The following is a 24131-nucleotide window of genomic DNA, read 5'->3' on the forward strand; positions in this document are numbered from 1 at the left end:
AAACCGCCACGTAAATACAAATATTTGCCATAGAAGCGGGAGTTTCCGGTCAGTGGAATTAGATAACGTCGTCATTCGGTTTCACCGATGAAATGCATCGGAATCTACGGGACTTTCCTTTCGCAAGATTTGTACATTCGTATCGAAACAACGTAACGGAAAGAAGAATTGCAAAAGAACGATGCAACGCGTTGATCCAGTAATGACGAATGAAAATACGAATTTTACGAACAAAAGCAAAGCTATACTATGTAATTGTATATAGAGTAAAATTTTTGCAGTGGCAATGTAAGTTTGTTATCGTTTGCAGCTTATCGCGACACAGTTCTTACATACTGTTCCTCTCTATTCACCAGTCCGATGGAAAGCCAGTGAAAGACAGACTTCAGTTTTCACGGAACAGACTTATCGCAACGTCCACGGTGTTATCAACCTCTCGCCTGACCTATTCCGCACTTGCTAATATTTTGCATCAATAATGTTTCGTTGACGACGGCCACGAGCGACGCGAATCGTCCTATCGTTTTCTGAAAAGTTACGATATAAGAAAATGCTCGTATTTTACAGTTACGACACATTGCATGATAAGTTTAATTGTTATTAGCGTGTGACGAGCACAACGTTCTAGTTACGTCGAAGTAACGATAAGAACGAACCAATTAAAGCTACGAATTGCGGCACGTTTGAAACGATATCTAGCAACATTAATGTAACTTTGTGACCGCATAGCACATAGATAGTTTTCCTCGGGGAAAACGTGCATGTTTCCTATTATTTTCAGCTTATCGTGGAGTGCACTTTCGTTACGACCTAATGTGTCGTTTGACGTTCTACGTAAATATTATCTTGTCGCATCCCAAGAAACCTAATCTCGAAACGGGACACCCTTCGAATACTGGATTGTCTCGATGTTACGTTCCAGATTTTCAGAATGTCATTCCTGGTGTCGGGAGAGCGAAAGAGGACGAGGAGAACGAGCGAAAGGTTTATAGCTCGTGTACAGTTGGTGTTTCTGTTTAAGTGAAAGGTTCTAAGTTTAATGAGAATAACTTTCAAGAAGTATGAAGTTTCAAGTTATTTACATTCGACTTAAAGCTGAAAGGCAGAAAAGTGAATACGATTTTTCCCTTGATAGTCACTTTCTGTAAAATTATTAAGACAGAGTAATATGTGTAATGCTTCTTTCGTGAAATTTAAAGTAATATTTCTTGAGCACTTGAACATCGTTTTCAATATTTTTATTTCTCCAAAAATCCTGCAAGAACATCCAACTGACGTATCGTTGAATTTTTAAAACTAACTAAATTCTGGTACGAACGATCCTGGCATGATTTTCTCGGTAGAAACGGTTGACAAATGGCGTCCTAGCTGCGAAGCGACAGGACATCGACGGGGACAGAGTATGCACCAATTATCGGGAAGATATGGTCTCCCGTCTCACAAAACGAGACCGTAAAATCGATTCTGCGAATCGTCAAATGTATTTCTGCGCGTGATTTTTCCTAGTAATTGATAGCGAGCCAACATCGGCGACTTGGACTTTCGCGCATCACAGGCTGACTGGCACAAAGAGATCGTCTCTTTCTCAACCGATTATGCAACGTTTGTTTATGCTGCACGGAATCACCAACTTATCGCGTGCAATCCAATTGCGCCGAGGAGGAAGAGGCGGATACGATTCGAACATCGAAGGCTCGTGATTTCTTGCAATTTTTCTTCGATGACACGCGATCGACTTTGGCGTCATTCTTGGAAAATTGCTTCCTCCTTTATCACACTATTCTATTCTCAGGAGTTCACGTTGTTTCTATCGAAGCAAGTTGCGTTCACGGGCATTGCCTCTCGGAAACATGTAACGAAGAGAATGAGCGAAAACAAGTCTTGCGTTAATTTTGATATTTAATATTCCTTGAAATATTCGTTTTGGGCTACATAGCCCATATGAGATTAACACTTTACCAACCGATAGCCTATTAGTCGGCTTTTTGTCGCCGACAATCTTTCTCATTATTTGAACAGTAATTTGTTATTTAGCACTAAGTTACCTTGCTCAGTTGCGTCAGTTGCGTTGTTTTCTAAGCTCCCACAGTTTTATATCAATTTGAAAAATTTACCGTTCGCGATCAACGAAAAAAATGGTATTGGAGAGTCTAAACCGAAACAGAGCCGGCGCCAGGGAGAATCTGCGCCTGCGTATGCTGTTGAACCGCTAGCGGTCGGTAAAGTGTTAAATGAAAACTACAGCGTTGACGCAGAAGCGACACCGTGGTCGAAAAAAAGAAGACACAAATGGCAATTTTCAGGTAGTGTGCGTCGCGTTTCTTGGCTGGCTTTTAATCCACTGCGCTGCCACCAGATTTCTTCGTACGCAATAATAACGATCGAACGCGTCGCGAGCTCGTTATGCCATAGCATAGGAGATTAAGCTAAATCTCGGTTCCTCGTTGCTGGAGGAGGGAAAATATCGCAAGGCAAACTTATTCGCGTAGCTAACATTCTTCCCTCTCATTCTCGAGAATTCACGCTGTATACCGCCCTCTCGTTCTCGTAGCCATCGCGTTGCTCGTTACCTAAGCATTAACAAATGATTCTTCCTTCCTTTCAGCCTAAGGCTGTTCCAGGTCGACAGCCATGTTTACATTGTGCGAAACGGCAATGCGTGCACGTACTTCGTTTTCGTATATCTTCTTCGGGGACAATGATCGCTGAGAAGTACCGTGGTCACCCTGGAGTGAGCACATTCTTTTGAAGCACATCTCGAGGATGTTGTATAACGTTTGCCTTACACGCGGTACAAGCAGGAATATAAACCTTCAGATTAAGATAATTGTGATAAAACGAAACAATTAATTATCGAAGCAAGTACACGTGTATTTGTAACAAACGTAAACGTATACACTAGAATTTGTTACGTATCAGTATATTCGTCTTTGCGTTTAGAAAGGCTGATTAATCGCGTTTACTATTTCGCTATCTCTGCCAAGTCACTGCGATGTAAAGGTAAAAGATATGGCGAGGTTCTGCATTAAACACGGTTGATGTAGTGACATCCAGGGCCGCATGCAGTGCTCTTGGTTAATAATAAAACAAGATTAAGATATACTTCATGCAACCTTAATTGAAGTTTCGAAGCTCTCAGTTTCGTGAGTTTTTCCTTCTTGAAGAAATTCGAGCATAACATTTTTAACGCCAGACCGATTTATAAATTATTCATTACTAATTATATTCTTAATATTAGATAAACCAAGTGGTCAACGACATATGCAATGATTAGTGCGCCGTGTACGTAGATATCAGGATTCGGAATCACCGAGAACTTCACTACCACATGCTAATGTACGTTGTTGAAAAATAGTCGACTACAACGCGAGTCTCCAATACATACTACACGCGTTGAACGAAAGCAGGTGAAAAATTAGCCTGCAGAGCAGCTTTGCTGGACGGCGAATCAGTCACCGGCGAGCAAGCAATTCACGAGTCCCCGGCTTAATACTTCCTCCGTAGTACCACGTGCAAGCATACGCATTGCTTACCGTCGTCGATTTCCATCGAACTACTGCATCATGCAAATTGAGTAATTCCGTCCATGCTTTATACGCCGATTATTCGCCGTAAACTTTCGTCGACGCTCCGTAACGGCCGCCGGGTAGGCTATGGCGTCGCGCGTCGAGGGAAAAGATGGTTTCCGTTCAAAAACACTATAACGCACACTGCCAACAACCTCTCGTTCGAGTGTGATCGTTCTGGACGATAAAAAATGAGACACGATCGTCAAATTGTTTCTTATACCTCGTTTCGTTTCATTTTCTTTTCCTTTCTCCTTCTATGAGACGGATAGAATTAGTCTCATAGAATTTGCATTTTGCATCGTTCTTGGCGAATGAAGTTGATAAAAGTAGAGAACGAAACGACGTTCAATTAAGGAAAGATTAGAATGGCATATGGAAGGCTGTAATACATCGAGGTCGAATTGATTTATTTCTATACGGTTCTTTATAGATACCATCCCGTATCTAATGGGGTGGACAAATTGAGCGAACAGAGCAAATGGGACGCGTTAAATATTCCAAACAGAAGATGTGCGTTAATGTGCATACTACAAATCTGGTCGTGTGTGTTCCGATAGACGTTGCTCCGTCGTTCCGTGGGGAAAAATACAATGAAAGCATAACAAATTGTAGCATTTCCCCCATGACAGTTTCTAAGATCGTTTCCTGCTTCCTCCCCTTCCCCCCTAGCCGATTTATGACGCTGTATTATTTTCCGGTGTGATTTGCGATGATAATCTCCTGGATCAATAAGCGTAAATTGTTCCTGCGAAACCGAGCATAGATTTCGATTATCAAACGAAACAACGCTACAGTCTGTTTGTTACTGGAATAAAAAGCTGGAGATATTAGGCTGGCTGTGGTTTTCGGTCATATTTTTTCTCGTTATCCTTAGGAGCTGGTAATATTTGTAGCAGCGTGTACACGGTCGACTAACAAAAAGTGTACACGACGCAAAATAAGCCGCGCGTATTACCGTGGCCAGCAATTCGTTACCTCTCTCAACATAAATACGCCATGAAGTATCGTGGCCGTAGTTTAGTTGCAAAAAAGCACAAAGGGAAGAAAAAAGAACGGCCAGTTTAGTTCCTTTTATCAAGGTAGAAAACGTTTTCGTGCACGAATACCGTGATTCTGGGGAATTTTTATAAGGGACAATAATCTCGTTTCGCACGCGTCTTTCCAGTCTAATTAATTCTTGTTTGCACTGAGATTCAGAGAGATTACGATTAACCATAAACCCTAGCACGTATAAACTAAACCTGGCATGTTCAATTATCACGCTTATCAGTCTCCATCTAAAATACTTCATTTGGAAGAGGATCGAGAAATGGAATTTACGTTCTCTCCATCGCATCGCGTGGAGGAAGCTGGCATGGCGAAGCGAGCACGGGAAAGATGTCGAGTATGACGAGCAGCGAAGGAGGTGCACGGTACTGGACTGACTAACGAGCCGGAAACCGGAAGTACTGCGTAGGAATCGCGTAGGAATCGCGTTTAACGGACGGTCCCGAACTTGTCCAAGCGGTTCAACTTCCGTTCGCAACGCAAGACGCTACGTCTTTCCCCCCTCTTTCTGTCTCGTGATTCTCCGACGCCTTCTTCAGGTTGCCTCCTCGCCGCCGGAAACCGGAAGCCCGTGTATACGCATTCGCGATTACCGGCTTCGCGTACGCTCGGTTAAATTAATACTTGCGCGCTCTCGTGCTCCACCTCGAGATCGAGCAAGTTAACCATCTTTTTATTTTTCTTCTTTTTTTTTACTCTTCTGCTTTTTCCTTAACGTGCTCCGTTTAACGACCAAGCGTTCCTCTTAATTCCGAGTCTCGCTCGGATAATTAATCCAGTTCCGCGATGAATCGACCGTCGTTGCGTGTTTCAATTATCGGCCACACCGAACGTGCCAAACTTTGAGGTTATGTAAACAGGAAAACAAAATGGCGAGTACGAGTGGAATAGTCGATCAGCAAAGATGGATTATTGATGTAGAGAATATCGGTGGATAGAGGAACAGCATGGACACTGCACGATATACTGTTGTGTACTATATACGTGATATATAGAACATGATGTTACTATATCACGGAAGAGAGAGCGACCTTGGTTCAAGAGTTTGCTTGTATTGAGCTATTTGTTATAATTTGGTTACGAGCGATTCTTCATTGTACTCGGTTCATCATGTTTCAAGAAAAACGCGTCACGCTGAAGTAGAAAACACAATTTTTACATCCGATAACATCGTCGAAATGTTGTTCTCGAATGTTCCACATACATTCTGATACTGTACGTATATTGCTGACCTGGTAACCTTTTAAAGCGGTGAGCAACACACAACGTGGTTCTATTTAACCGTATCAGCTTGTTCCCAATAAGACTGAATATTTCTCAAAACACTTTGCATCAAGGGAAATATTCGCAAAGTGAATTGCAAATTATCGGGACGGGATCAATTTAATACGTTCTCTGCTATGAAAAAGGAAATAACTTTCAGATGGAAGAAGGGACGATATTTCTGCCATAAAATCAACCAGCCAGCGCATTGCGATTCGGTGTCGGTAATTAGACGTTTCAGCAGTCGTGCAATCAAACTGAAAGCAATTCCATGCTTCTATCAATTTTACTGTGAAGTTTATATCCTGCAGCTTCAAAGAATTCGTGGCCACGGGGATGGCCGTTCAATTACGGAAATTCGATGTTTACGCGGAACGAGCGAGTGTGATAAATTCGAGCTCAGAAGAACCGCCATTTTGATCGTAAATATCGTCCGCCTCTATATTAAGATCATGAATCTTCGTGGAGTCCGCGAACGCAATAATTGCGTCGACCTCTGCGAAGATTCGCGACCTACATCGAGCGATTCGTTTTCGCTCTTCGTGCAAACGATCGTTTGCGTACGTGGCGTGGTCCTCGTTCGAAAGATAAAGAAAGAACGATGAATGGAAAGAATGATTTATTGGCCTGAGACAGAGTCGATGGTAATTGAAGAGGACTACGAAGCAATAGGTTAATAATGTGGATAGGAAATGCTTAATTGGTAATAATTACACTTGCCCGAGGGTGATGCACATCGTCCTCAAGAACAATAAACACGCGGGGTCTTACAGACGTAGAAATTGAGATTTAACTTTCATTTCTCTTCTGAGAAAGAATCATTAAAGTCAATGAGGAATTAAATCGAATATGTTACATTATCGAAGACTTAAAATTCTAACGATACGAAAAGATTTGACGGATCATCTCGATGAAGTTGGCACGGCGAAACAAACTTTATTAGCAAAAGTCATGATACGATAGAACGAAATCTGTCGAGTCTCGTCGCGTGAGGGGAATCGTTCGTGATTCGACTGATCGACGAGACACGTTCGAACGAAGGAAAAGAACAAATAGGAAGCAGGAAAACGGACGAACGCTTGATGCGTTCGAATTCAATACGTACTTACGAATCCAAATCGATTCGATGACCGCGTATCATATCGCTGAAATGAGTAGGGCTGGCAAATATTGCCAGTTGATGCGCTGCCAGTGGTTGGAAAAATGAGGCTGATATCGAAATTCAGAGGGTTTCTGGTCACGTACCGGCTTCGCAAACACGAGCATTTTGAAAGCAAACTGACCCTGTCCGAACAATACCAGCAAAGAGATAATAATCTGAACGAGCAGGTTGTACTGTCCAATCTGTGCGTTCCTACTTCTAAGTAGCATCCTTGTTTCTCTGGATATGCGCAAGAAGCTTTCAAATATGCACTCTGATAAGATAAAAATACAATAACGTGAAAGTCAGTGGTCCTGACTAAACGTCATGCTGAATTCTCAGCCTGAATTGGTATCAGTCAGCCAGAAGCAGGAAAATTCTCTTTCCTTCACATTTCCTAGGCATCGTAGAGATTTCCTAAGTACAACCAGCTAAACAATGTTATTATTCCGCTTAGTTTCTTATCCAGTGGGCCATCATCGTGCTTCCCTTCTACGTAGACGAGTTTATTCCATTCATGTCACTCTCCATTGTACTCCGTGCCTCTCTCTTTCCCGGACTTGGCTTGCTCCCCCGTTGCACCCCGACATTACACACCGAGAATTTCAACGCTGTGCCTATTTCGATTTCCATTGAATCGAATTTCTTTCACAAGGACGTAGTGAACGTCGTAGTACAACGACGATGTTGACGTGGCTCTATCGACGAGTGGGTGAACGCGGCAAGTTGCTAGCGATCGTTTGCCAGTGATTGCGCGGTTTCGTCGCTTTGGACCAATGGCTAGTAGCTGCCCTTATCTCGGCCGACAACGCCCAGTCTCTGCCAATCTGTATACGTTCGACGATGCACACAGGGTAAACTTGTTTGCTGTCGCAAGGTGCGCCTCTTGTTTCGCTGGTTGGACGCGGGCCAGCCTCACGTACGTCTCTCTGACCATGATTAACTTGATGCAATGGTAAACAGGGCACTTGACGATTGCTGTCGAACGCAGATTTCGGATGATGAAACACTGCTGGCTTGTTTTCCTGTTTTCATGCCTTGACAGAGGGACGAAGAGGATTTGGTATGGTCCTTAATTCGTGCTCAATCAAATACGTATTACGTTCGTTTTCATTGTACTAGATGAGAATAGAAGATGTTGAATCGAAGTATCGAATCGATGGAATGCGAATTACGAATCCGTTAATCGCAACGATAAAGCTTTCGAGATTTTAGTTGGACGCGGAACGCAGTTGTCGTTGGGACCGAAAAATGCTAATGAAGAAGCTAGACCTCGATGGAAACTCGATTCTGGTGTAGTTTGTCGACCGCAGGGGGTTAAACGAAACGTCGACTGCGCGTAGACAACCGGTAACGAGATTCGACCAAGTTTCCACGAGATTCGTTCGTATCCCGAATTGTAACTTACAATTGCAAATTTACGGAAATAGCATCCGCTGGCCACGAACACGATTAAGCGTATTTCCTTGTGTTTCGATAGGAAACTTTTTGCTAGCCGTTGCACGGCTGAGTGGATTTTGTTTCGTCGAACGTGGAGTGTTTGAGTTGCGCAACAGATTTCTTCTCCCCCATTTCAAAGCATCTTCAAAGTTCTTGCGATTGTGAACTGTTCGTTTGAAGGAAGAACGTAATTCCACCGAGACTGAACTTTCTAATTCGAAGATCGTTAAAGGTAATTTTAGGGTTATTTTAAGGCTATGTACAGATTATAAAAGGTTAGATCATAGAAGGTCAAAGATCATGCAAGTCGTGTTTAAGATCAAGGTTTCTCGGTCGTATAGCTCTGTTACTTATCGCACACTTCTATTAATATGCAATCGTACGAAGAAAGACATTCCAAAAGTTACAGGAATGCAATACACTCACTGCGGGATATGAAAAATTACGATTCTTCTGCTAAAGTAATAAAAGAACGCAAGAAACTCCACGAAAATATCCAGTGCAATAATAACGAAATGCAAATCTTCTCCGTAGGGAATTCCAGTCGCACATCCCACATCGCTCCAGATGGACGATAACTTTGGTCAGACGGGTGCATACTACTGAATCCTACCGTCCCATGCATCGGCGAGAATCGTTTCGTCGTAGCGCGAAATTCTCGGAATCCAAGCGGATACTCCCTCGATCGCGCCTATCGATCGGCATATTTGACAACGTGCCGCGTTGACATTTCGTAGCATCGTAAACAACGCGCATGACATCGTGTGTTAGCAACTACGCGCATGCACGGACTTCTCCGGCGAATGGAGTTCCAACGTGAAAATCGAACTTTCTACATTTACTTTCAGATACCGAATACATAAAATCAATAATAATTCCATACAGAACAAAACACGTCATTTTTAAACATTTTGAAATCTCCTTTGAAAGGACCTTTTAAAGTCACGGCCGTCTTAAAGATGCTATTTGTTACACCAGTGAATTATACGATTCATACGCAAAAGCCTGCTATAGGTTCTCGCTTATAGTAACTTCACGTGTAGTCAAAGAGCCAAAAAGGAAGAGAAATTAATTTCTGAATCGAACGAGCAGTCTGGGGGATAGCGTCTGACAAACACTATGTCATTCCACTTTCGGTCGATCAACGGCGCAGTGGCGCGCAGTTGCATGCGTGGCGCACGTCACGAAACATCCGTATTATTTAACGAGGCCGAGCGGGGCAAGAATTAGGACACAACACACGGCCGTCGCGTTTTAATATACAGCGAAGATCAATTGTTTCCCCTGCGGACACTGGCACGCGTTTCGAGGACCGTGTCCATCGGTGGCAGGTCTTCCCTTTCCCTTCTTCCTTGCCTTTCCACCACCTCCGCCATCGCTGTATCAGCCACCGCCACGTGGTACCATTTTCACGGATGGTTCCCCTGAATTTGCATTTATCGCGTGTCGCCAGAGTCACGCACCGTTAATGCGTACGCACTTGTCGCTATTTCCTCTCTCCCTCACAGCCCTCCCTGTCTCTTCCTCTTTGTCGCTTCCTGTTTCACCGAGGGTCCTCTCTCCTTCCTTGCAATAAAAGCTCGGCATATTTATTAGAGGAGAGGCAACGGGGCCCGGCGTCGACATAAATCTAGCGACACGCGGGAAAAGGAGACAACCGCCGCTCGAGTGACGAGGAAACGAAGATACGCGACTACTCGACCGGGAAAGGAGCCGTACCTATCTCCCGTGGTACACGCGAGCTCGTTAATTTTTCGCGGCCATGTACCCTGAGCGGAATGAACGCGGCGGAATCCGAACAAACCGACCACGTTACGGGCAACCAGAAAAGAAAGTGAAGATTCTCGAGGACGTTGTCTTACTCTCTTGCCAACTATATCGGGTCATCCGGGAATTAGGTTGTGCAAAGAGCGACTCCTTTATCTCGCAGATTTTCTCGTTAAACAAATGTGTGTTCGCTATTTCCCTTATTTCTCGAATGGCGAATATTATTTTGTCTTAAAGGAAAATGTCTTCATATGGTAGTAAGGCCAAATACAATAGTAGTAGATTAACATCTGTCTTACGATCGAATAATCATGTGCACGTATGTAACGTAACGCGTGTTATAGAATACGCAATTAAGGTGTAAGAATAATCTCACATATTAATTATAATTGTACACGTACAACACCGTATCTAATTAATACGCGGTGTCGATCCATCTGCTCCTTCGATGCACATGCTCCCATTAAGCGTGTCTTCTTTAACCGCTTCGACCTAACCGTGGGAAACGTTTTTGCTCGCAATCGTCCAGCATCTGTCTTGGAAGTCGAGCCACGATCGAAAGATTCACGAGACGAGAGAGGCAGCGACGATGACGATACACGAGTTCAACGAGATTGCTTGACCCGAGCTGGAGAGGAGACGATCACATGCTCGTGAATCAGTCTATGGAGCTGACCGATCGACGATCGAAATTAATTCCATTTGCAGGGGGTATGACGGCGCCAGGAAACAGATAGAAGGCAGAGAAGCGTAACTTTAGTGCCAGAACGTGCTAGGCAGAGCGACACGACGCTTCTCTGTCTGCCTCTTCGCCGGTGCCACGGTGCGGCGTTCGCTCTCTCGACGCTGACCTCGCTTCTGCTTACTCTCTTTCCCTCTTTCCCTCTTTCCCTCCATGGTTCGACGTTAGTCGGTCGCGATGCGTCCAGTCAAACCGAGTCGCGACACGAGCTAATGAATTGAGTGCTTGAGTGGCGTCCTAATGATGAAATCACGAGAAACATAACAACATCCTCCGTGGGCCTCCGCCTCGACCCTAAGTGACAATGATTTGCCTCGTGACTCGTTGGTTCTTCGTCTTCCTCCGTGGCGAGCTACGCGCCACGTGATCTATGCTTCTATCGGACAAATTGTCTCTCGAGGACGCCTGAAATTTCTGCTTATTCCACCTCCATACGATTCGCAGCGATTCGCGCCGATATTCGATCGTTTGTCTTTCGTTTCGAGGGAACGGGCATTAAGAGATTACACGGTACTAAAGAGAGGACGATGGTAATTAGGAAAATGCGCGCTATGTTCGCTATTTCATCGGCTATCCGGGGAATAAAGATGAAACGAATATGATAGCGAGGGAACCGACGAACAAGAGACCGTGAAGTTCGTCGCGTCGTTTCCGTATTCCGGGGAGAGAGTTGTCTCGCAGTCAAAGTATACCGACGGTTTTGGCCGGCTTTGGACCGCGACTCGTTCAAAGAAATTCAAATCGAGTTAAAATTAGCAAGGCAAAGTCACTTCGATGGGATGGTCCCTTCTGATCTTCAATATTCCGCTCATAACATCGGTTTCTATTCACCGATCGTCTAGCTGATCGTTCTTGCCAACGAAATTCATGCCGAAATCGGCGTATCTCTATGTGTATCCGATGACAGGCTAGGTGAGATCATCGAAATACTTTTTATCCTTTTATGCCAGCTTCGAACAGCAACGAAATTAATCGACCAGACGATACAGACTGTTACGAATCGTTACATCATCGTCTTTTCTTGCTTCTCAATTTATGCGACTGACCAGTGTATCTATCTCTTAAGTAGCTCAATTATCGAATGGAGATTATTCAGAGATTGGAGATCAGTTCGTTAATGCAGAGCGAACTAAATGGTGTGACAGTAATACGTTTCGTCTCGCGACACAGAGTAATCAGTTCATTCGTTTTCCGCTCAGCTGTTCGTAAACGAAAGCCAGCCTCGACCAGTGCGGATTAATTGGCTCGCATGTTTACAGATTAATTGGCAATTTCATTGGAATCGTGTTTACACGCAAGACGTTTCGCAGTGCTATCTTTCGATTGTGATCGCTACTTTTTCTACGCATCGTTTCGAGTAACGAACTCTGTTAACGCGCCATTTTCTCTGGCACGAGGAAACTCGCCAGCGCGTAATGTTACTGTTAGGCTATTTCATATTTCCGGCTGTTTTCATCGCCGCAATGCCGCCAGATACCACCGCGATACCCCTCCGTTTGGACGCGAGGATCGTGCTCGCGTGCACCTGCAATCGAGAACCGTATCTCGTCCGTTTACTTTCTGCGGTAATTGTAATTAATTTAGCAAGTTTCGTATAGTAAATTGGACGAATTAAAAAAGCACAGGAGCGTGACGATCAAGAATTAGAAGATATTTATCGCGCAAAATCTTGCAACTCGACATTTTTGCGCAACAAAAACGCACGGGTCACGATCGATATATGTAGTTATTTCATTAATCAAATCCCATCAAGTTTCGAGCGATATTCGAGCGATATTCGAGCGATATTCGAGCGATATTCAAATCGACCAACAGAGAGCGCGGAAATCAAGGGGTTACGAGTAGCGCGGCAAGAGCTCCTCCCTCTCTGTGTTCCTCGCCGCAGAGAAACGTTTGTAACCAGTGGCGCGCATTAAAATTGATCAGAGACAGTCGAGAGAGGTTTTCGAGTGGTCAATGCGGGTGGAGTTCGAAATCAATTTTAATCATGTAACCATGTGCACTATTGTCAGGGTAAAGTCGGAGCTCGATGCGCAATCGTCGATACTACTGCAAACAAGTCGAAGAATAATAATTAAATCGTGGGCCATGGTAGGTTCGCGTGGCCGACGAAAAATGACCAGGCATCAAAGTCGACCGTTAACTTTCCCAGCCAGAGCATGGCATTATGTAATTAACGGGTCGACTATTATACGAAAATTCATCAACAAATTGGCCGTGATCGAGGCTATCATTGAACGCCGGCCGCTGCTCAAGTACTAAGAGCAAATTGCGGTTACTCTCGCTAATTGAAGTCCCGTTCGTATACCCGTGTACGCTCGCTATAAATAGGTCCGTTTCGCCGCCAGTTCCGCGCGCAATGCGTGCAGACACGCGTGTTTTCTTGCCTCTCTGAATTACGTATGACGTTGTTCTGTATCACGTATACATACCGCGACAGAGTGTTAACTATATGGGCAGGAAGTCTGACGTCACTGGTAGCGAATTTGGGTAGCTTCAATCGGAGCCAGTCGATGCTAATGGACTCTGTCAAAGGGATCGGTAATTCGGTTTCTATCGCGTACACGGCCGATTTTCCGCGTCGCTTTGTCGTTGTCTGGCTGGCCATTGACAGATATGAACGCGCGCCCCGTTCACGGATGAGGATTTGATCACGCGAAATTGTCTTTCGCGATCGCTCGCTCGCTTCGATCAACTTACCCGGAGATAAATGGTACACCGTTGTTGACGATGTTACACGATATTAGAAGGGACCTTTTGAGATAGGATAGTGGAGTAGCTTGTGCGATTAACAGGGAACTTTTAGCTCGGTAATCGAATGAAATCACGAAAGGACATTTTGTCATGGTGGGACCGCGACGAGCGTTCGTAAAATCGCCGTTTCGCTACGAAAGTAATAATTTTATACGCCATTTACTGTTGTTCCGTCGGGATAGCGCCGTAAAATGCAATTCTTAGCTATATTCAGAAACGCTTTCAAAACGCAGAAAGTCATTCGAAATTTTTTGTATTCAATTGCCTATACGTCTGAGCGACATGGCGACAACATTTTCCACGCTTGCCATTGCCAATCTGCGAGCAACGTGCGTATATTTTACACGATTCAATCTTATGAAAAAAAAAAAAAGAGAAAAGACGGGATAAAACACTGGCGGTGGCGAGTGCTTCCATAAAAATTCAAAGTCCAATCTCGGAGACGAGTTCGTGAAAAAAGCAACAGGGGTGAACAGAGAGGTAGAGGGAGGAATTAGACAGGGCCAATCGACGCGGGAACGAAAGGTGAATATTTCAGAAAGAGTCGCCGTGACGATCTACGGGAACGAATATACGCGCCGCTCGCGTGTGGCTCGCGTGCGCCTCACGGGGATGGCGGATCGATTGTCCTTGCCTCTCAAGGATGCTCTCGGGGTTGGTTTGAAATAGAATTTATAGCACGCGCTTCTAGCATATTAATAGACCGAGCAACGCGCGATGCTGGAGTTGCCGATCCAATTGTCGCGTTGCATCGCGAGCATGCTACAGGATTTGTCTCGCGACACGAAACTGTAGCTTTCCAAGTAAAAGGCCAAATTCTCGAGCTGATATGACAGCTTCGTATTGATTTTCCTTTGAGATATTACCTTTGTCCGTTTCATACACGTCCTACAATAGTGATACAGCTTAAAAAAGTTTCCAAAAAGGCGAGAAGCCTTGGAGGTTTACAAATCATTATCTTGCCAAGGAACGACAGTTGAATATTATTTTTGTAATTTTTTAGTTTTAGCCTTTGAAATCTTCTCTGGTGGCGTTGATGCTCTTCTAATAAAAGACGGAATTATTTTAAGTAGCAACTTAGCTTTGAAAAGAAACGATACACGTGCCAATATATTTCACAATATCGAATAAAAATATTACACAAATTGATCGGAGATCATTTTACGAATTTATTTTATGAATAATTTCTACGTAACAGCAATAAAGAATTACAATTTTATGGGCCATTTCTTGATAAACAGACTGAACTATGTTGCTGAAAGTAAAATGCTCTTTGCTGACCATTGAAATTCGAATCCCATGAGAGAGATTAGCATTTACGTCAGAACGGTGTCCTCGCGAGCCTCTGCGCGAAATTAGCCAAAAAAAGAAGATTAAACAGGGGTACAGTGACGCCAGTTGTCAACTTAACGATTCCCATGGGAAAGTCAATGTGTGTCTACAATAGTACTAAAACACACCGTAGCGCTCTTCGCGAAGCGTATTGGTTAACAAGCATTGCGTGAAATATATAGAGGAGAAATATCTAGATCTCTATGCGTTTCTTTAATACTGTACCACATAGATCTCTACAGTATGATCGTTCCTCCATAGGAATTTATATTCTTCTCAAATTTCGAAAATGGTGGACAGTGGATGCGGATTCACGGTATTACCCTTCCGTCCAACCACGGAATTGATTCTATGTGTTAATAAAATCGTAAATATATACACTGTATTATTCATCGAACGAGGAATTCTAAACATGCTGTGCATTGTTCTGTTAATCTCGAATTTGTTCGTGTTAAAAGTTGCAGTAGCTAGCACTGAGATTCAACGTGTACACTAATGCAAGTATCTGTGTTTTAGTTGTGACACTGTTGGCGTCTTATATACATTAGGATTTATCCAAGCAAAATATATTCTAATCAACAACAAGCTTCACAATCGTATAGTGTTCTGTTAAGGTCAAGTTAGTGTTAACACCAAAAAGGAGGCGGATTATACTGTGCCATCGAGTTTCGTACAGTAACAAGGAACATGGTGCGCACAAGTTTTCACACGTGTCTGTATCGTTCTACACGTGGCAGGTTATTCTTTCTTCTGCGACACTGTGCCCCTATTGATGTTTGCAATGCATTTTCTCGCTCACGTGGACACCGCGCGTCTCGAGTAACAGACTTGGTTGCATTTACGCGTGGACTTCGCTCGCAGCAATATCCAATCAAAATTCATTCTCGCTACTCCTCGATCTTCCCTGCTATCCTCGTTGATATCCGATCTTGATGGTCATCTCGTTTTTCAATCGCATTCGCGACTCTAGAAAGCGTCGCGAGCTCAACGTCGTACACAACAAATGGTCACTCGATTTCTTTTGTGTCGTTCTAAATACAAATCGTTCGTGTAATCACGGCACAGAACGAGAACGTAAACCACAATTTCGACTCGATTTATCGTTGCAATCTGTCGAGATAATCGAGTAAACTCGTTTCCGCAAACTACGGTGTTCCTGCAATTTTCCGCGTGATAAGCGTTCGCGAATCGCTCGACAACGTATTTGCGCATCAATACGAAATTATGCTGCTTCGAGTTAGAAATCTCCGTCACGCCGTTTGATCGTTCAATATTGCACTTTCGAGCAATGTTTGACCACCGTGGTATCGCAATATAAACATTTGGTCTGTATCTGGCGGACGTCTAAATTATTCTAAGCTATTTGTCGTCGTAACCGGAGGAGAACAGCACGATAGGTATATATATATATATATATTCTCCCTCCGTCTCTTCCTTGTCGTTCTGCTTCCTTGCTATGATCTGAACGACCCTAATAACTATACTTTACGCTAAGTTTCCGTGTATTAGCATATTTAACGAGCAACGACGCCGCGTTATTTCGCGAAACGGCAAAGCATTAATGGCCGCTTGACTATGCGCCGTTCGTACTATTGTGTCGGGATCGTCTTTACATTTCGCGCAAAAATTATTCTATTTATTCGATATGATTCCGAGTGAAATAAGGTTATCGCATGATCCTCGACACTAATGAAACTATCGGATGAAAATTCATTTCTATATTGAAAATACCAGACTAAATAATTCAAGTCGCTCAAAAGTCAAAATCAAATTGATTAACTCTATTTTTTGTAAATTTTGCTACTAGATTACGCGATTAGTTTCTTCTGTAATTAACATTTTAGAAGCCAAACAGCCATGTAGATATGTATGCTTACAGATAGCATCTTTCGTAGACACGAAGCTTTTCCGCCAAAAACCGATAACACTAACGATTGTACGATCGAGTTTCAACAATTACACGTAGGAAGTTTCAGGAGCGTGTTCCATACGGTTCTAATAATGGCCATTAAAGCGACGTATCGCGCGAACCTTCTCGCGGGGTAGGAGAGAATGGCAGAGGGTGGGCAATAATTGCGCGAGCAAGCCGCGAAATTAGATTACGCCGTGCCAGCAGGAAATCACGGCGCATTTAATGGCGGCGATGAAATAAAGAAAGCCACTCGCGGCAGGACCATTTTCATGCATTACGCTACGCTGGCTACGATGCATTATTATACATTATGACGCATTACGACGCGTTACGCCGCGGTTATGTCAACCAACTTCGCCGCAAGTCTTTCCATGAATTATGTATGCGAGGACTCTCTTTCTCTAACTCTCTCTTGGCGTGGCCCCGATCGAAAAAAAAAAAAATCCGGCCAAACTAGAAAAAAGGATATCGTGGTATCATTTTATTTTAGAGCGTGGAAGATGATTACGGAAGTTTATTCGTAGTTTGCAGACGTTTGGATTAAAAGAGGAAAGTTCTTTTCTACTTGGTTACAGCTCATTTAGATCGAGCATCTTTCCAGTTTTATGCGACCGTTCCACGTAATGGAGGTAGATCCGCGACATCTTGCCACGGCATTCCCAGCAATTCCATTCGTACTGAAGATCTGTCAAGTCTGTTTATGCAAAGGCAAACTTCATTCTATGGGTCTACGTCGCAAACATCCATTATCGAGTCGAAGCTTGAATCACGCTATGCACTTAATCCCTGACAGAGAATCAGCGAGTGAAAAGTTAAACAAATGCATCTACGTCACACCTGAGCGTACTGCACGTCACAAACAGCGACTATTGGAAAAAGAAGTTGGACCAGTAGACCTCGGCTATTTATAAAACAGGTCGTTTCAATGATCCATCAAACGTGCTAATGGAAATGGGAAATATGGTAATAGTAGAAGAAGTTTCCTGATGTTCGAATTCTGACAGTCTGATCTACCACGTAGAAAGCGAATTACAAACTGCATTTTGGCCAACAAGATTAGTCGATTACGAGAAAAGTCACAGCTTGTATTTTTACGATAAGTTCATTAAAAATTTTCATCTGTAATAGTCAGCGTCGACTAAAACTAATATTAAGAATATTCAAAGGAAATTCTATATGCACGTGGAAGAAGTTGAAATCCTATTACCCGAGCTAGTAAGAAGAGCTGGAGGGAACTCTGTTATCGGAACTGGTCGCACTTATCCGAACTGCCTGATCTGTTCGGATAAACGAGGATCCAGTGTTCGAAGGTTCGTTCAGAAGCTAAAAGGCTGGAGGAAGAACGCAGGCTGGGACTTAGCCACGCGTGTATACAGGAAAAGGGGGACAAGATCGAGCATACGAGGTGCAGAAGAAGGGAAGTCGGTGGCTTCCCTCCGGAAACGACGTCTGAAGGCTAACGTTAGCTCCGCACAGTTTACATGCCTAACCTGGAGGAAATATCTCGAGCTGGGCTCACCGGTCGTTTTCAGTTCCACTTCTTCCCCTTTGCGGAATAGATCTCGGCGTCCTCCCTTCCTTTCCCTCGTCCTTGCTAGACCACTGCGAATCGTGTTATAGCGTCCGATGTTATTTACAAGCTCGGCCGACCGCGCCCCAACGCAATTAAACCGGCTATTCTTTCGTCTCGAAGAAATTACTCGCGCCGCTAACCTCGCCGTCGCACCGCCGCTAAATTGAACGACGTTCTGGATCAGAGATTCGCCGGTGATGCTTTTTTTCCAGATGCGGCTCTTTATGACCAGAACGAACGTGTCCCGACTCTTATTTGCTCGAAACGTTGCTGAAAATGCGGTGGAACAGCGGGAGACAAAGTCACGAGGCGACTCCCGCTGTTAGATTACCGGGTCTTCCAGTCGAGGTCGGAATTTTAATCTTTTTTTCGCTGCTTCAAGAGGAACAGGTGGAGGACAAAATTTAACGAAAGTACCCGACAACCGCGATTACGTCTTTGACACAGTTTATAGAGTCGATTCTCTTGGAACGATCCAAGTTAGCAGATGTTTATGTTTCTTTCGCGAGTTCGTTCTACACAGTTTAACGAACGTTAAATTCTCGAAGAAGAACGTTGAACGAATTCTGAGAGTTATTGATCTGCGTTAAGTTCAATGACAGAAAAGTAGTACAAATCGTGCATTTAAGCTAACAGATTATTATCAATATTAATAATAATATCGAAACTCGTAATTCTGTTAGAATATCGGATAATAACACGTACGGGTTTCACAGCTGTGGCAGGTACAGCGACGATGATGACGCGTCGAAATTTCAGTAATGAGCTATCGTCAATTATGGATGTTACATTATTAGCTCGCTTTCGTAGTAAATGATACACGGGTCCCAGCAATTTCTATGACAATATAATCACGTAGACTCTCCGCGGTTAAAATTTTCAACGACGATCACGCGAGAGCCAAAAGACAATCGTTTCGGCCACTGTAATTCGAATTTAGAGCTCCACACGCGTGCTCTCGTGTACACGTTTGTGGCTGCGAAATTTCCACTCCGTGAAACCGGATCTCTGAACAGAACGCGTTCGATTTGCCTGTCAAAAGCTACAGCGATCGCGGGAACTGCTGATAACGCGAAGAATCGAGTGGGCAGCGCGCTAATTACAGCCAATTAGCCGAGCCGATTCAGCGATGACGAAGAAGCGTGTTGGCCGAGTCGTGAACCACGCCGCTTTAAGGGACGATCCTTCAATTAATCACTAATTACCTAGACGGATAACTTTAACCAACGAACATGCCTCGTCGTTAATTGACATCGATAGCTCACGCGCGATTCTTCGAATGGAAACGAAGCGTGGGATGACTTCAAGGGGAAAGCATACGCGATCCATCATGGAACTTTAGTAAGTAATTACCATAATTTTGAGAATTAGTAGATTTTAATTTGGCAAAATTCAAATCTAGTTGATTCAAAGTTAAGATTCGTGCGGGCCAGTGCCTTACGAATTAACAACCGCGTCGAACACGGGAGAAATCGTCTCTGGAAACGGGCGTAGATACTGATGCCAGAGAGGATGGGTAGAGTAACGTGTTATACGGCGGACGGCACTGCAATTAATTAATAATTTAGAGGTAATTGCGACAATTGTCGGGCATTAATGGAAACGTAGGTAGGCGCGTCCCGCGAAGGTAATGTCGTCACGCGGTGTGGTCACCGTGTCACGTCACGGGACTCCGGCGCGGCGCGGCGTGGTCCGTCACGGTCCGCGGGAGGATCGTTATATTAATTTAGGGCTAGCGCTCATTAAAACTTAACGATAGCGCTCGTTATCCTCGCCCGATAACGACGCACGTACCGATTATTATTCAGCGATTATATCGTGCAGCGTTTTGTTTCGCCTTCGTTACCGTAGTCCAAAGCAGAGCAATTATTACGGGGCTCCGCTCTTTTCCCGGCCACGGTGTCGTCCCCTTTAATTCGCCTTCGTACTCTTGTCGATCCTCGTATCTACAGTTGCGTGTACCACGTCCTAGTCCTTCAACAACGGTTGAGAAGGGCAATATGAAACATACAGACTATATTTAGGGCAACTGTCTTATAACTTCGAAATCAATGATATTTTGTAGAACGAGCAGAACTTTCTCGCTTGTTTCGACGAAAGGCTTCTGAAGCTTGCCATCATCATTCTGAAACACCTTGTATAACACCATGCGTTATTATTTGGAAAAAGGGTGCGAAACAATTCCAACAGCTAAACCATTACTGTAGTATCGGAAAAGGGGGGTATACGCTTGGTCTATTGTACATTTAAGTTCGAGTTTCTCGGGATGGTATAAGTTGTAAGTTTAAGGTATAAACTAAGAAGCGTAAGAGTGCTGGGGAAGAGAGAAAGAGAGAGAGTGTGTGTGTAAGTAAAAGTGTATGCCTTGGTGACGCCAAAGCTAAATGAATAAAGGAGTGGGAGAAGGATGCGAGGGTCGAGGGTCAGCAATTTTTGACCCGAGGAGACAGAAGTTGAAAGCCCAGTGTTAGGGTAAGATGTACGAAGATATTGTAGCCAGTTTTTCTATTGGCTGTTGCTTGTACGGATAAAACTAAACTTAACTTCAAATAAACCATCCTTTCTTGTCCTTGCTCTAGACCATATTTTGATACTACGTTACCAAAAAGGAAAGTGACGAATTCACACATCAGCTTTGGTCATCTCAATTTGAATAACGACAGGATCATCAGGCGTAACGATCCACGTGGACTGGTTCACCACATTTCTCTCTATATCACGGTTTGACGCAAAGGACATCGCGATAAGGAAGAATAACGAAAAATCTAGAACGACAATCGACGATTCGTCGGCAGACTGAACGAAACTAGCGGGCGGCTCCATTATTCGAAAGTAGAGTGGAAGAAGAGGTGAAGAACTCTGGCGGAAAGTTCGCCAGGACTTTGCCAGAGGACGACTCGCTTCGGAGATTATCACGTCCTCTCTGAGCTGTTCCCTCGGTTCTCCATCGCCCTTGCTCTCCTTTAATCCCCGTCCCTTAGCGTGCAGCTCATCTTGCATTCTACGAGGATTAAGGCTGACGGCATTCCCGGGTTTAATAAGTGTCGCCCGAATGACGTGAATTAGTCCAATATGTCTGAAGCTGCTGGTAGCAACAATTCAGGCCTGCTGCATCGCGTAATTAAAATTACTCCGCGCGTCATACTTTACGTCAGGCCCGCGCTACCTGTCGCGAGGAAGCAAGGAGAGGGTGTCGCGTCGTCCCTGCAGTAATTGAAGACCCAGTAAGAAGGTGAGAACGTCTTACCGAGACTTCCTTGCGACGGAGGATGCACGCGCCAAAAATCGCCCCAGATACCAGAGACGTTTATGGTTCATAACCCATTTCGATGAATGTGAAACCTACGTGATTCAAAAAATCCATGGCATTCGTTTATTATATTCTGACAATGGACAACTTGAGCTCGATCCATCGTATTTTCTCCTCGCTGAACTTAACAGGAAGCTTTAAATATTGTTCTGTAATCATTGTTTAATTGCAAATTCTAACATCGACGCAAGGTCCCTATTATTCCAATTTTTATATCTATAAAGAAGAGAAAGAGAAATATACCAGTTATTATATCAATTCATTCGTCATATCAAAAGGCATGGTTTAATCCGTTCTTCGTGGAAAAGTGCAACGCTATTCATCCCCTAGTTAGGTCCGTCCGATTGGCAAGCCCGCACCCTCGCAGGGAGAATGGCACTCTTAGGGGTTGGCCTAGTTTCGGCATCGATGCGCTGGTAATTGCATTCGCCGCTCAGTGCCGAACGTGCGCGAGTCCTCGTCGAGATCGAGCACAGTCGGATATTTAATATAAATCGGGCGAACGGCGATATTGCGGAAGAGGAAAGGACGGGAGCAACGGCGTATTCCTGCGCTGCGGATGCAATCTCGACGCATCAACGGGCAAAAGTGGGTCGTCGCGAAAGATATTTTTACGCGGCCAATTTTTAACCACTTCTCGGAACTGAAACTGATAGTCGATCGATGGAAGTCGACTCTCCAGCCAACAAATCGATTGCGATTGTTAACGATTATCATTTCAATTTAAAGGAAGTGATTTTTCTCTTTCAGCTGCCATAATAATCACTTCTCTCGAATATCAAGTGAATCGTTCGAGGCACAAACCATGGCTCGCTAATTTTTCATCTGCTAATATCGAATAATAATATAAATTGCACCTTTCTGATCTGATTCTTTTAAATACGTCACTTTTCAAGTGAAAGACATATTCTGCAGTGAAATTTCATCCACGATACCATTAATACGATCCCCTTTACAAAACGACAGCTTTTTTAAATGTTAAGAATTTAGCACTTAAATGTTCGAATACCGAGACAATTAACAATACTCGATCGTTGAACTTCAGATTGCACGATATAATAAACTGAGCATCATTCGTACCTGTGATACCCGAACGTCATAAAAAAAGAGATACTCGTAACGGAAGATTGTTCATTTTGTACTTACCTTGACCGGCGAATCGTCCAGCGTCTCGCATTCCTCCAACTGAAACGAAAAAAATGAAGAAAGACACGAGTTAATTGGTGTTGCTTAACGGTGGAGGGCGCGTTAAATTTAGCGGCACGCATCGCGTTCAGATCCGGTTACGAAAACTTTCCGACGCGTCCGCCCGGTTTTTTTTCGTGGTCATCGTTTTTATTTTCAACCGTCGAGAAGGACGCTGCGTCAAGCGTTGAACAGGCGATCGACCTTTTGGAAACGAGAGCGCCACGTTCTCGGGGAACAGCTCGACGATCGCATGACGATCGATTGAATGTCGAAAACGGTCGAGCACATGCTTTACTACGCAGTATTCTGGCGAAACACGAAGTCGATATCGCGTATTCACGTTGTTGCTGATACACATCGCCGAGAATCCTGTGATATACGCACATACAATGATAAAGAGAAAAAACATGATAACCGATAGTTCGCCATCTCCAAGAATTTAATATAACAGAAATTTAATATCAAGGATATTATTGGTTGAGATTCTGATTATAATATCGCGTGTCATTGAACAAAGGTTTGTCAGTTTTTCATTTGAACGTTGCTATCGCTCTATCGTCTTTTTTTACTAAGGAACGTATACACAGCAATTTCTCGTGATGCTCAACAAATTACCCGGCTAAGTATAACAGGCTACGAATCATCCAGTTGATTCATCGCACGAACGACTCTGAAAAGTAGAGAACTCCTACTTTGCTAAGATCTTTTTCCGTAGGGAAAACAAAATCGACCGAATTTTCAATTCAACAATCGTCGCTCTGCTCGAGGTGGACAAAAAGCGAGAAAAGGATGGGGAAAAGAAAGAGATCGGAACACGACGTAATATTTGCCGGCGGTGAAAGAATTTGATGAGCATGAATTCTCCCGTCGCGGCGCAGCAGTCACGTGCAAACATCGGAAAGAATTCTTTCTTGCACGTCCCTTGATCCCGCGTCTCTTTCATCGTTTACGACGCGGCGCGGCGTGACGCGCCAACTCGCGCCTTCGGCGCCAGCGTACAACGGCCCTGGCCATTGGCGCGTGGCGGTGCTAATGAACTTCGAGCTCACGTTTTGCGCAAAACACGTGGCATCCTCACGATGCATCGGACACG

The 24131-nt window shown here is 44.0% G+C and overlaps 1 protein-coding gene across 1 annotated transcript in view; it reads right to left on the reverse strand.

Annotated features, from left to right (window-relative positions):
- LOC122569560 (3-phosphoinositide-dependent protein kinase 1) overlaps nt 1–24131 on the reverse strand; it is a 406424-nt gene that overhangs the window by 236334 nt on the left and 145959 nt on the right. Inside the window, exon 3 of the mRNA XM_043730768.1 lies at nt 22997–23035. Coding sequence (XP_043586703.1) covers nt 22997–23035 — 39 coding nt within the window. The remainder of the gene's footprint in view (nt 1–22996; nt 23036–24131) is intronic.

This window comes from Bombus pyrosoma, linkage group LG7 (genome assembly GCF_014825855.1).
Source record: "Bombus pyrosoma isolate SC7728 linkage group LG7, ASM1482585v1, whole genome shotgun sequence".
Lineage (NCBI taxonomy): Eukaryota > Metazoa > Arthropoda > Insecta > Hymenoptera > Apidae > Bombus > Bombus pyrosoma.